Source organism: Hyaena hyaena, unplaced genomic scaffold (assembly GCF_003009895.1).
Source record: "Hyaena hyaena isolate Hyena2069 unplaced genomic scaffold, ASM300989v1 scaffold_230, whole genome shotgun sequence".
Lineage (NCBI taxonomy): Eukaryota > Metazoa > Chordata > Mammalia > Carnivora > Hyaenidae > Hyaena > Hyaena hyaena.
The window spans coordinates 776,358-790,643 of NW_024080863.1; the positions used below are offsets into that span (position 1 = coordinate 776,358).

General features: G+C 41.5%; 1 protein-coding gene across 2 annotated transcripts in view; it reads left to right on the top strand.

Moving 5' to 3' along the window:
• ENTPD4 (ectonucleoside triphosphate diphosphohydrolase 4) overlaps positions 1 to 14,286 on the top strand; it is a 37,530-nt gene that overhangs the window by 5,568 nt on the left and 17,676 nt on the right. For both annotated transcript variants that reach the window (XM_039243748.1, XM_039243750.1), the window contains exons 2-6: positions 2,871 to 2,969; positions 4,377 to 4,574; positions 5,096 to 5,301; positions 8,008 to 8,158; positions 8,675 to 8,778. In XM_039243748.1, coding sequence (XP_039099679.1) covers positions 2,962 to 2,969; positions 4,377 to 4,574; positions 5,096 to 5,301; positions 8,008 to 8,158; positions 8,675 to 8,778 — 667 coding nt within the window. In that variant the 5' untranslated portion in view covers positions 2,871 to 2,961. The remainder of the gene's footprint in view (positions 1 to 2,870; positions 2,970 to 4,376; positions 4,575 to 5,095; positions 5,302 to 8,007; positions 8,159 to 8,674; positions 8,779 to 14,286) is intronic.

Below are 14,286 nucleotides of genomic sequence, written 5' to 3' on the forward strand. Positions count from 1 at the left end.
ATCCCCTCTACCGCGTTACAAATTCTTTCAGGGCTGGGTCCATATCAGATTCATCTGTATGTCTCCCATCCCAGCCATCTGTGAAGCAGACAGTGCTTGCTCATCTCTTGTGTGACAGGCACTGGTTCCTGGGGAAACAGAAGGCCAAGAGGCTGCCCCTGCCAATGGGAGGCTTGCCGTGTAGTGAGAAAGTCAGCCCCATGTGTAACACTGTAGCTCGCTAGTCCAATGAGCAGAGGGTCCAGAGATAGTAGGACTAGGGAAGCTTCCACAGAGGACTCATGCCTGACTCGTGTCGCAAGCAATCCTTTGGAACACCAATGGATGGACCTGTTGAGAGAGGCATTCTAAAAAAGAAATGGGCATTTCAGTGACCTGCCACTTGTGCTGAGTGTGGCTAAAGCATTGGGTACGTATCTGTCTAGTCTGTCGGGATAAAACTAGGAAGACAGGGACGAGATCTGTGCCGTCTAACGCAGAAGCTCCATGTGGCTGTTGAGCACATGAAATGTGGCTAGTGCACCTGAGAAACTGCATTTTTCATTTTAATTACTTTAAACAGCCACACGTGGCAATGGCCACCATATTGAACAGCACAGGACTAGATCGTGAGAGCCCTCCTTTACCATCCTAGGGAGTTAGGACTTCTTCCTAAGTGGGAAGAAAAGTTGGGGAATGGGGAGGTGTCGAGATTCCTGGTTGCTTTGGAAAGATCACTCTAATGTGTCACTTCACAGCCTCTTTGGGCTCCAGAACTCTAAAACTTGACTTTTTGCCAGACACTTACCTGGGGTCTGTGATGTTGGGAATGCAGCAGTCAAGCAAGCAGACAGAAATCTGGACACCCGAGCAAGAGAAATGCGGCCACACACGCAGTATGTTGCAGGTTGAGGATAAGAGCATGGCTTCTCCTTCTGGCATCTCAGCCGTTTCATATGATCATCTTTTGTTAGCATTGTGACCTGAGGCAAGTTAGCCTGTCTGCCTCATGTGTAAAATGGTATGCAAACAGTAGCTACCGGTTGGTCATTAAGACGAATACATTATTTGTAAATAAGCAGAGCACGGCACATAATAAGTTCTGTATAACTAATAAATAAGTAAATGCTAAGAAGAAAAACCAAAACAGCCAGCACACCGGTATGGCTGGAATGGAGTGAAGACAGCAGACGATGAAATCAGAGTGATGACAGGTGACGAGGTCCCGTGGATCATGGAGGTCAACAGGAAAGCCTTGGGTACTTACTAAATCCAATAGGAGCCACTGGAAGATTCCGAGTAAGAGTAGTGGGATCACAGACGGAGTGGCTGTCAACGTCAGGTGAAGAATCATGCCTGTAGGTCTTGGATGAAGAAGTAGCCACAGGGTTTTCACTGCAGGTCGGACGCTAACTCGTTAGGCTGCTGTTCTGATGGACCAGGCCAGAAGTGAGAAAAGGGACATATTTTAGATAAACTGAGGTTGAAAAAAATGGAAGAAGAATCTGTAAGAAACTGGATGTGGAAGGTGAAGGGGTAAAGGGGTCTGGCATGACTCCCTTATTTCTGGTTTGAGCAACTTGGTGGAATCCGGATGGAGACTACAAGACGGAGCATTGGGGGAGAAGGGTGTGAGGATTTCAGTTATAAAGCGTTCAGTTCCAGAACTGTTTTTCATGGGCCTGGGCAGTGTAGAGATAGAGGAATCCATAGGTGCTTAAGGATATCTGTATCTGTAGCTCAGAAGAGAATCCTGGGGCGGAGAAAGAAACCTTGAGTGACCTGCTAATTGAAGCCATAAATGAGGTTGACCAGGAGTAGGGGTCAGAGTTGGGGGAGAACAAAGTCAAGCCAGAAAGAAGCCCAGGGCTTGGGGCAGACAGGATTTCAGGAAGGAGACTTGGGAAGATCCCCAGAAGGAATTGTTCAAGAGCTAGAAAGCAGAAGAGAAGAGAGGGCTGCCTTGAGAGGCCTGGAAGAGGTAAAGCCACAAAACCGAGAAAAATGTAGGTCTTTGGATCCATTCGGTCAGAAGGAGGCCTCGGGAGTAGGCCTGGGCTCGCCCTGATTTTCTCTGCGATTTGAGGCCCAGGAGTGGGAGGCCATAGCCGTGAAAGCGCTGGAGCTGACCTGGAACATAGTACCTTGCAGGGTACCTTGTGCATAAGAGAGATCCAGCAGACATTTATCAGGTGAATGGCGTTTCAGATTCCTGTTCAGTTCATCATTTTGCCTGTCGCCTACCTCCAAACCCTACCTCTGATCTTCCTTAATTTGGTACCTGTTTGGTGACCGGGTATTTTGGGTCACTGAGTGACATTTTAGTAGAGAGCAACAAACTGGTGCTAGACTATTCCCATCTCCTTAAAAAAAGTGTTTTTTTTAATTTAAATTCTAGTTAGTTAACATACAGTGTGGTCTTGGCTTCAGGAGTAGAACCCAGTGATTCATCTCTCTGTCAGAGAAAGACAAGTTTCATATGATTTCACCCATATGTGGAATTTGAGAAACTCAGCAGGTGAACATAGGGGAAGGGAAGGAAAAATAAGATAAAAACCAAGAGGGCGGCAAACCGTAAGAGACTCTTAACTACAACAAAGGGAGGGCTGCTGGTGGGGGAGGGGGGGAGGGGGGAGGGGGGGGAGATGGGTCATATTACCATCTCTTTAGGCTTATATCTCTGACAGCATGAAATTGACTTAGAAGTGTGTTGCTCTTGATAAGCGATTCTGATGGCTTATTCTAATGAAGTGCAAGGATCACTTCAGTGTAAGCATCACGTATCAGATTACATGTGGTTGGATTTAAACATGTACTTGATTAAAAAAAAAAAAAATAGATGTCTTCTTGGATTGCGCCATCTTTGTGATTTTTCTCATTTTCCGGAACAGGAATGCTCTAACTCCCGGAGGACCGCATCATTTCCGTAATGGTGTGTGAGGACTGACTCCTAGAACAGTACCTGCTCTCTGACCCATCAGCATGGGGAGGTAAGTGATAGTGTCTAATCACTCACGCTGTAAAATTTTAGTGCCACAGAAACAGATCTTGATTTGGAATCTAAATTCCAAGTGAAGTGTTCAGAGTAGGCTACACTTCTGTTTAACACCCTTGTTCTTCCTGGCCTCATTGGCTGCTTGTCACAGGCAGAAAGTAGTCTTGCCAGATGGATTCTCCAGGGGTTAATGTAGCTTACTGTAGATGGCATGCATGGTGGAACCTGTGAGGCGTGCAGTAAGCACAGGGTAACTGAAGCCTTGCAGGTGTGGGCAGGGGATGACAGACTCCATGAAATGGCCCAGGGACCCACAGGGAGACTAGAAACTATAAGTGGAAAACTCCATTGGGTTAGCAGGATACCCTTCCTTCTGTGAGATTTTTAAAAAAAAAATTTTTTTTTAACATTCATTCATTTTTGAGAGAGAGAGAATGTGAGGAGAGGAGAGGTAGAGAGAGAGGGAGACCAGATCTGAAGCAGCCTCCAGGCTCTGAGCTGTCAGCACAGAGCCGGGCATGGAGCTCGAACCCATGAACTGTGAGATCATGACCTGAGCTGAAGTTGGATGCTTAACCGACTGAGCCACTCAGGCACCCCTCTGTGAGATTTTTTAGTTCAGAAAGCACTCTTTAAAGGGTAGAGTGTAGAAATAAGCCACAAAACAATAGCATTCTAAAGGTAGAAAGTTTTTTTAAGTCAAATAATAATCTCTCATTCTTGACTTAAACTGAGAAGAGAAATGGGGGTTTTTTATTTTGTTTTGTTTTGCAAAATTGTCTCAAATATTTCTAAAACATAGGACATAACAGAATTCATTTATTTACCTTGTTATGAGCATGTCGTTAAAGATGCTGTTTTTGTCCCATTTTCTCAATCATCAGGAAGAAAGTTGCCTTGGGATTCAGTGTTAAGAAAAGTTACTCCTCCTGAGCTATTTGTAGGTTTCTAATCTAGTGGGCAAGGTTTTGGCCACTACAATACTTAGCCACTTTTGCAGGCCTGTCTTATTACGTGTATTTATCGGTACCAGATTGTTTTTTGGTTTCATCATCCTTAAACTTGAGTTCATTATAGATTTATAGATCTGTAGTATTGAACATTTTCTTGTAAATTGTGTCTAATTCTTTTTGGGAACAAAGCGGATAGAAATAATAACCTATATAATATTGTCAACGGGGAAAAACACCATCAGGGTGTAATTCTCATTTGTGTAGTTTTATAATAGTGAGTTAAATAGCAAAATAGGAATACGGAAGATGCTGGCATACAGATACCTACCACCAAGGAAATACAGTTCCTCAAGCCAGATGTCTTCTTCCTTTGATCAGCATAGGTGAGGAGAGGCCACCTTGGAGCAGATTGCTTTCAAGTCTTTTTTTTTTTTTTTTTTTAATTTTAGGATCGGCATCTCCTGTCTTTTTCCTGCTTCCTGGCATTTTAGCATCTCTCCGGTGGGGTGTCCTCGAATTCTGAATACCAACCTACGCCAGATTATTGTTATTAGTGTTCTGGCTGCTGCTGTTTCCCTTTTATACTTCTCAGTGGTCATAATCCGAAATAAGTACGGGCGGCTATCCAGAGACAAGAAGTTTCAAAGGTAAGAGGAAAAAAAAAAAACATTTCTTTTCCAGATGGGACGCCACGCCTCCATTTTACAGCTTCACGACTTTTGGGCTTAGGGTAGAATTTAAGGAGCATGTGGCTGCAGGAAACAGAATCCGTACAGAAGACATCAGGGCATGAAAAACTAAACTGTTTGAAATGGTTTAATCATTAACTACCAAATCCATATCATAAGAGGGTTTAAGCATAAGCTACTCCTGTGATACCTTTTAAGCTGATTTTTCAGTTAATGTCCACGCTTTGGGAGTAGTTTTGCTTCTCAGCACTTGTTTGAACTTCTTACAAGGGATAAAGACTGTGTCTCTGATTTAGATTGTCTTCATCACTATCACTTGTTTTGTTTTGAGTCTTTAGTCATTTGGCTGTTGTAAAAATGCCATTGTGGATCAGCTTAGAATCTGCTGCCTTGACGGTTATTTATTGCATTTGCTTGGTTAGAGTTTAGGACGATCGCCTCTGTCTCAATAAAAACGTATGTTCATTTTTCTAAACAAGATACTTGGCTCGAGTTACTGACATTGAAGCGACAGACACCAATAACCCCAATGTGAACTATGGCATCGTGGTGGACTGCGGGAGCAGCGGGTCTCGGATATTTGTCTATTGCTGGCCGAGGCATAACGGCAATCCTCATGATCTGCTGGACATCCGCCAAATGAGGGATAAAAACCGAAAGCCAGTGGTTATGAAAATAAAACCCGGTATGTAAAAGATACATAGCTGACTGGTAACCTGGTTCTGTCCTTTATTCTCTGTGAGGTTTTTCATGTCCTTCCCTTCATTTCTCCAGAAGTCATCACCCTCATTCAGAACTCCCCCCAGGACCTGTTTTACTCTCTTTCCCCTTTTCTGTCCATCCTGCACGAGATGACTAACTCCTTAATAAAATACCCCAAAGCGCATCTCTTTGTCTCCTACAGCGTTTACCATAGTGCCTTACTCATGTGTGGCCTGAGGTGTTTGCTAATTGACATTAATTGTGGAGGGATGTGTTTTTCCTCTTTGGTAGTCATTGGTCTCTATCCTAATGACTGGGTGATTTCAGATAACATGGATACTTGAACCCTAATACATTGGTATATGTTTCTTTTTCCCCTCATTTTGAAAAAGTGCCCCAATATATTTCTAACTGGATTATTTAAACAAGAGTGACTGTAGAACTGATGAGCTGGTGTTATGTCCAGTTTTTAATGATACCACAGTTTCTAAGTCAGGGTGTTATGTAAAAATTGGGATTTGCGTTTTCCATTAAACACTTTAAATTAGCGGTTCTCAACCTTTTTCTGTATACCATTTCCATGGGTAGTGCTGTTCTAACAGAAGGTTTAGGAATGGAAGGTGTCCAGGAGTGCCTTGAAATAGGCATTTTACATCTTAATAGTTATTAATCACTGATTTAAAACAATGGACCACAGGGGTACCTGGGTGGGCCAGTCAGTTGGGTGCCAACTTTGGCTCAGGTCATGATCTCTCGGTCCATGACTTTGGGCCCTGCATCAGGCTCTGTGCTGACAGCTCAGAGCCTGGAGCCTGCTTCAGATTCTATGTGTGTCTCTTTCTCAAAGATAAATAATAAAACATTTACAATATAATAATAAAATAAAACAGTGGACCACAGATCTTAATAGAGATTCAGCACTTTCATTTCATTTTACTAGCGTGTTACATAGTAAGATAGAAAAGCCAAACAATCCAAGGAATTTATCTTGTAAAATATTAGAGAATGTTGATTAAAAAAAATAATTATCGTAGCTTATTATCTCCTGTTTCAGATATGTAAATGAAAAGAAGGCTCACGTGTGATAAAATACCTGTCCTCTCACATAGTTCCTAATCACATAGACTGTTGGCCCTCTGAGTTCTTCCCAGTCTTCATTGAATAATTTAGGCCCCACTTCCTTCTTCGGGCAATCTTTGAGTTGATTGTTCTTTGATGTTTGGGCAGCTGGGCACCAGCATGTTGCTCAGAAAATTCAGAATCTCTACCTCATGTTTCAGGATAAGGAGAGGGAATTGAATCTTGTCTAAGCATTATTTTGATATCAGTACATTTCCATGAAGAAAGATCATTTTTTTTCGATAAGTCTTAGTGAATGACTTTTAATTTTTAGTTTTCTGTTCCGTCCCTTAAATTTTTATGCATTCCCAATCTAGAACATTTTCATTGTTAAAGTAATATTGATCCAAAAAAAAAAATTCACCAGAAGATTGAAATATAAAACTGTATAAAGTACATTGCATTTCATCCAGCTTCACATACCACGTCCTGTCAGTGATTAAACTGCTTACTGGAATAATTTCAAATCTTTCATGCCTTGGAGTGTCCTTTGGGACATCATCCCAGGGGGTACATCAGAATCTCCTCAAAATTAGGTTTAACATGGTTCTCTCTGATGCTACAGAAAATGTTTGAGGTAGAAATTCAAGTACCTTTTTATAGCAGTTCTCCATCCTAAAGCAGGGACTCTCATGCATAGCATTTCAACAAAGCTCTAGAAATTTCCTTACTTAATAGATTCTAGATAGTTTGGAGCTTGGTGCCTGTTGGAACAGTATGTGGAGTAAAAAAAAAAAAAAAAAAAATCTGGCTTTTGGTCTGTTTTCTGCTGAGTGCTCTGACAAATCACTACATCTTTCTGGATCCACAGTTTCCTAATCTGTGAAATGAGAAATTGGGGAACTTCTCAGATTTGAAGCCAGAAAGACACCGTTTGCTTAGGGAATGGTCGAGGGATCACCAGGACTGGAGGGTAGGATGTGTTGTGTCAGGCTGCCAGGAGGGACGAGGAGAGAAGAAATAATGTGAGAGGAACCAGGAAGATCAGTGAGGCCCAGAATGCATATTAGGGGAGGGAGAGGGATTTTATCTGGGATCCTGGCTCAGGCCGCTGGGTGGCCAATGATGGTGGTCCCTGGGGTAGGTAACTACAAGGTGGAAGTTGAGTTCAGATCTGTCTTATGTGTATACGTTGAGTTTGAGGCTTGTGCTGTGGACAGTCACCACATACTGATCTGGAGGCTGGGAATGAGATCTGGTGACTGCTGGTAAGACTTGGAGATCCGAGACACATAGACGGTGTGGCAGCCATGGGACTGAGCGTACTTGCCTGAACAGAGTGGGAACGTGTTCTCGAGGGCAGACGTGAGCTCACGTGCAGTTGATCCCAGGGTCTGACGCGTACTAGTTGCTCAGTTGGGTCTCAGTTTTTCAGAGACTGAGAAGAGAGCATAGGACTGAACATTCAGTACCACCATCATTGAAGAAAGAGAGTTTGTTGCTAGAAGGATAGGGAAAAACCAGGAGAGGGTGGCACGTAGCTTGAGTTTCTCTCAAATTAGCCACATTGAAGAAACATAACTTACTAGTTAACCATCTCCTTGTTAATGGAAGTGTCCTTTTTCTGTAGGCATTTCAGAATTTGCTACCTCTCCGGAGAAAGTCAGTGATTACATTTCTCCGCTCTTGAACTTTGCTGCAGAGCATGTACCAAGGGCAAAACACAAAGAGACGCCTCTCTACGTTCTCTGCACAGCTGGAATGAGAATCCTTCCTGAAAGGTGATCCTCCATGTGAGGCCAGGGCTGGGGAGGTGGTGGTGGTGCTGTTGGTGGTGGTTTATTTTTCTCCCCTTCCCTCCTTCTGTCCCTTTTCTTTCTCCTCCTCCCCTTCCGTTATCATCACCAAAAGGAAGACATTAAAAATTCCTTCTTCACATTTGGAATAGTACCAGAACTATTCCCTTAGCTGGAACTCACCAAAAATCATTTATTTATTTGTTTATTACTCTAAACTGTAAACTATAAAGTTGTCATTAAAAAACTGGATTTTCCGTGTTGTAAGTGTAAGGGTTGCAGTTGTAGTTTTATGTCTAGGAGTCACAGAATTCACACAACTCGTGAAATTCCTTCCTAAAATAAACAGTGTTTTCAATGAGTCGCTCTGGTTTTAAAATGTACTGTTTTCATATAAGACGTACCAGAGCCAGAGTTTTTGTTGTCTTTTGTTTTGTTTCATTTTTTAAAACAAAAGCTTGGGATGTATTTTGAGATGTAAATCTGGGGCTTCTCTTACAGCCAGCAGAAAGCCATCTTGGAAGACCTTCTGACTGACATCCCCGTTCACTTTGACTTTCTGTTTTCTGACTCTCATGCAGAAGTAATTTCAGGGAAACAAGAAGGTTGGTATTTTGGTCTTCAACTTGAAATTTGGGAAGTTCTTATTTTAAGTCTTCCCCATTTTTCCCCAGCGCACACTTTATTAAAATAATTTGAATGTCTTAAAATTTAGGAAATCATAGCCTGGAAATAGTATTTTTAAGTGGCCAAATGAAAGTCTTATACGACCAGTCTTTATTATCCAAACATTAAGCCTTTAGAAAAATAACTTAGTTTTTCTTCACTACATTTAGGAAACATATTCTGGACTCGTTTTGATAGAAAAGGTTTGTGTTCCTTGCCTAAGTTGTACAGCTTCATGGAGTTATGATAATTCCTGAGTTATTGGAGCCTTCTATTGATTTACTTGCTACAAAGGGAAATTATTCTTGACTTTGATATCCTGAGAAAACATTAGTTCTGTTTTCAAAGAAATGCTTCAACTTGAGAATGAAATGACAAGTCAATGAAATTATTTGGGGAACAGCTTGCTAGAAATGGAAACCAAAAGCATTTATTTCAAAATCATCTATCATTTCAGCAAATACCTCCTCTGTGAAAGGCACTGTAGAAAATACACACTGGGTGAAATTCAGATACTGCCACTAAGCTGTTTACAGACCAGTGAGGCACACAGTTGGCCGCTCTATAAGGTAGAGTCTTAGGCGCCATGAGGAGAGTAAGGAAGAAGTATCATGGGAGTTTGAAAGAGGGAGACATTTTGGTTTTTTTTGTAGCCAGGTACCTCAGGGAGCAAGTGACATTTGAACTGTGCCCCCGTGTATGGTTAAAAGCATGCCAGAGCATGGTAAGGGTGGGGCTTTGAGGGAGGGATAGGAAGCACATTCCAGGCTGAGGAAATTATTTGAGTCAACACAGGTTAGAAAGGCTGCATGATGGATGGGGAAACAAAAGTGTTTTCGTTTGAGTGGGTTACGGCCCTTTGCAAAGGTGGTAGTCATTCGAAGAGTTGGAACTGGTCTCGGTGGCGCCAGCCCCATGGCGGCATGAGTTGTTGCTTTTCTCTCTCCCTTTTGATTTATAACTAATCAGACATCCATAGCCCAGAAAGCACACCCAAGCAATCTGTCCCTCTGAAAGTGGGTGGCTTGCACCTCAGAGGAGGCTGTGGAGCCAGACAAGAGGCAACAGGGGCAGCAGTGGACCAACACAAATTTTCTAGCAGAGGAGATGGAGGGTGAAGGGGTGTGTGTGGGGGGAGGGGGGAGGGGTTACCTGACAGCACATGGTGGGACCTGTTGCTCTCTCTGAGCAGAGATCCCAGTGACTAAGAGGAGGGAAAGGGAAAGGAGGAAGGCACGGAGAACTGAAGGAATGTGCTTCCTGCTGTCTGCCCCAGGATTCTGGCCAGAGGATCACCCATGGATCTCTGGAACACCCCCCCCCCCAACCTTTTGAGGATCCCCTAGCAGGCTGTGGGCACATTCAAAGCCCCAAGTACTAAGCACACACCTTTACCAACTCTGCAGTCATCCTTTTTAAAATTACCAACCTGTTGAACTGTTAGACTCCAAGTAAAAAAAGCCTTATGTATATAAGAAAGGTGTTCACTACTTGAAATTCAGCAGAAAGAGCCATTTTATGTCAAATGTTGAAAAATGATGTTAATGCGGTATCACAAAAAGAACATGGCCGTTTTCTAGTAATGGAACCCAAAGATACAGAATATTCAAATCTAACTGGTACAGAATTCAAAATAGCTGTTATAAAGAAATTCATTTGAGCTACAAGAAAAAAGCCAAGCAGTAGAGTGATCTCAGGAATAAAATTAATCAACTGAGGGGAACTTTACCAAAGAGATTAAAATTCTAAAGAACTGAACAGAATGTGGAGCTGAAGAATTCAATACATGAGATGAAAAATGCACTAAAAACCATTGGAAATAGAGTGGATGGAGGAGAGAATAAGCAACTTGTGGACGGGGATATAGAACTGTTTCCTGTTGAAGAGGAGCGAGAACTAAGATTTTTAAAAAGTAAAGTGACCCTGTAAGAACTATCAGACTCCCAACATAATTTTAAAGGGTACCCCAGAAGGAGAAGAGAGGGAGAAAGGAGCAGAGAGCGTATTTAAAGAGGTGTAATAGAAAACGTCCCAAGCCCAGAGAAAGAACTGGATACATAAGTCTAAGAAGCTAATAGACCAGCTTCTTTATCTCAGTGCAAAAAAGACCCTCTCCAAGACGTGTTGCATTAAAACTGTCAGGGGGCGCCTGGGTGGCTTAGTCGGTTAAGCGTCCGACTTCCGCTTAGGTCATGATCTCGCGGTTCGTGGGTTCGAGCCCCGCGTCGGGCTCTGTGCTGACTGCCAGCTCAGAGCCTGGAGCCTGTTTCAGTCTGTGACTCCCTCTCTCTCTGACCCTCCCCTGCTCAAGCTGTCTCTCTCTCTCCTAGAAATAAATAAAACATTAAAAAAAAAATTAAAAAAAAATAAAACTGTTTAAAAAATAAATAAATAAATAAAACTGTCAAAAGTCAGTGATAAATTATTTTTAAGGAAGCCAGGGAGTAAAAGACAGTAAGCTACGAAGGAAATCTCATCAAGTTATCAGCAGATTTCTCACCAGAAACTCTGTAGGCCAGGTGAGCATGGAATGACACTTTTAAAGTATTGAAAAATACACATAGCCAGCCAAGAATACTGTTTCTGGCAAAGTTATCCTTCAGATATAAGGCGAAATAAAGGCTCTTCCAGAGAAACAGAAGCTAAAGGAGTTCACCCCCTCCAGACCACCTTCCAAGACACTGAAAGGAGCTTTTCAAGCTGAAATGAAATGATGAATGTGCACAAAAGTCTAATTAAGGTGATAAATAGAAAAAGAAAACTAACTTTTTTAGAATAGCATATAAAACAAGTATAAAGTTAAAAGGGAAAAGAGCATTAAAAATAACTATAGCTACTACCACTTGGTCACAACATCACAGCATAAAAAGATAATTTGTGACATCAGAACTATAAAAGGGGAAGAGTAAAGCATGGAAACTTTATAGGCAAATGAAGAGAAATTGCTATCAGTGGAAAAAGACTGTTCTGTCTGTGGGATGCTTTATGTACACTTCATGGTAACCACGGAGCAAACATCAAAGCAGAGAGACACAAAATCATGAGCAAATCCTGGAAACCATGGAAAACCACAAACTTAAAGATAAACATAAACATAAGTGGGGGAGGGAGTCAGGGGAGGAAGAAAATAACCAGAAGGCAAGGGATGCTTCAGTTAAGGGTCCAGCTCTGGATTTTGGCTCAGGTCATGATCTCACAGTTTGTGAGTTTGAGCCCTGCATTGAGCTCCACACTGACAGTGCAGGGCCTGCTTGAAAGTCTCTCTTTCTCCCTCTGCCCCTCCGCTGCTTTCTCTCTTTCTCAAAATAAATAAACTTAAAAAATAAATAAATAACCAGGGGTGCCTGAATGGCTCAGTTAGTTAAGCATCCCACTTTGGCTCAGGTCATGATCAAACTCAGGCTTGTGAGTTCAAGCCCTGCATCAGGCTGTGTGCTGACAGCTCAGAGCCTGGAGCCTGCTTCAGATTCTGTATCTCCTCTTTTTCTGCCCCTCTCCCATTTATGCTCTGTCCATCTCTATCTCTCACTCTGTCTCAAAAATAAACATTAAAAAATATAAATAAAAAAATAAACATTAAAAAATTTTTTAAATAAAAAATGACCAGAAGGCAAAACATAAAATGGCAGTAGTAAAACCTTATATATCAACAGTCACCCTAAATGTAAACAGATTGAATTCACCAATCAAAAGTCACAGAATAGCTGGATTAAAAAAACAAGACCCAACTTTATGCCACCTACAGGAGACCCGCTTTAGCTCTGAAGACACACATAGGCTCAAAGTGAAAGGATAGAAGACAATATTCCAAGCAGATGGAAACCAAAAGAAGGTAGGCATAGCCATACTCATATCAGACAAAATCTACTTGAACACTGAAGGGTAACAAGAGACAAAGAAGGTCATTTTGTAATGATAAGTGGGCCAGTACATTAAGAAGATGTAACATTAGCATATATGCTCCCCACAGGGGACTGCAGAATCCTGCTGTCTGCAATGGATGAATCATCCAGACATAATCAACAAGGAAAACATAGGAACTGAACCACATGTTAGCACAAATGGACATAATAGACATATACAGAACATTCCATCCTAAAACAGCAAAATACACATCTTTTCAAGTGTACTTGGAATATTCTCCAGGATAGCTCCTGTGTCAGGGACACAGAGGAAATCTTAACAAGTTTAAGAAGACTGAAATCATGCCATGTCTTTTTAACCACAATGGTATGAAACTAGAAATCAACAAGAGGAAGGTGAGAAAATCTACAAATATGTGGAAAATTTTTTAAACGTTTTATTTTTTGAGAGAGAGCATGAGCAGGGAAGGGGCAGAGAGAGAGAGAGAGACAGAATCTGAAGGAGGCTCCAGGCTCTGAGCTGTCAGCACAGAGCCTGATGTGGGGCTCGAACCCACAACAGTGAGGTCATGACCTGAGCTGAAGTCGGACACTCAACCGACTGAGCCACCCAGGTGCCCCTAAATATGCGGAAATTAAACAGCATACTTCTAAACCAGGGGATCAAAGAAAAATTCAAAAGGAAATTAAAAAGTGTCTCAAAACAAATGGAAAGAGAACATTGAAAATATTGTGGGATGTAGCAAAAGCAGTTCTGAGGAAAGTTTGTAGCAATAAAAGCATATTATAAAAAATTAGATTTCAAACAAACAATATAACATTATATCTCAAGGAACTAGAAAAGGAACAAATGAAGCCCAAAGTTAGCAGAAGGAAGGAAATAATAAAGATCAGAATGGATATAAATGAAATAGAGAACAGAAAATCCTTAGAAAGGATCAATGAAACTAAGAGCTGGTTCTACAAAAAGATAAAATTAATAAACCCTTAGCTAGACTAAAAAAAAAAGTTAAAACTGAAAGAGAAGACATTACACCTGACACCACAGGAATACATAGGACCATGAGACTTCAGCTGACCTTTGAACAATTTGGGATTGAACTGCATAAAACCACTTATATGTGGATTTTTTTCAGTAAATACAGTACAATACTATAAATGTATTTTTCTTACGATCTTCTTAGCAACACTTAGTATGCTTCTGATCAACACTAAGCTGTTAGTAGTCAAGTTTTTAGGGAATCAAAAGTTAACATGGGGGGGGGGCAGTGCCCCTGACACGCACATTGTTCAAGGCTCAACTGTACTGTGAACAATTCTATACCAATAAATTATGTAACTTAGAAGAAAGGGATGCATTTCTAAAACCTACAACCTACCAAGACTGAATAGGAAGAAATAGAAAATCTGAGGAGACCAATAATGAGTAAAGAGATTGAATCCATAATCAAACTGCCAACACAGAAAATTCCAAGACCAAATGGCTTCACTGGAGAATTCTACCAAACATTTAAAGAGTTGATACCAATTCCCCTCAAAATTTTCTAAAATATTAAGGAGGAGGGAAAACTTCTAAACTCATTT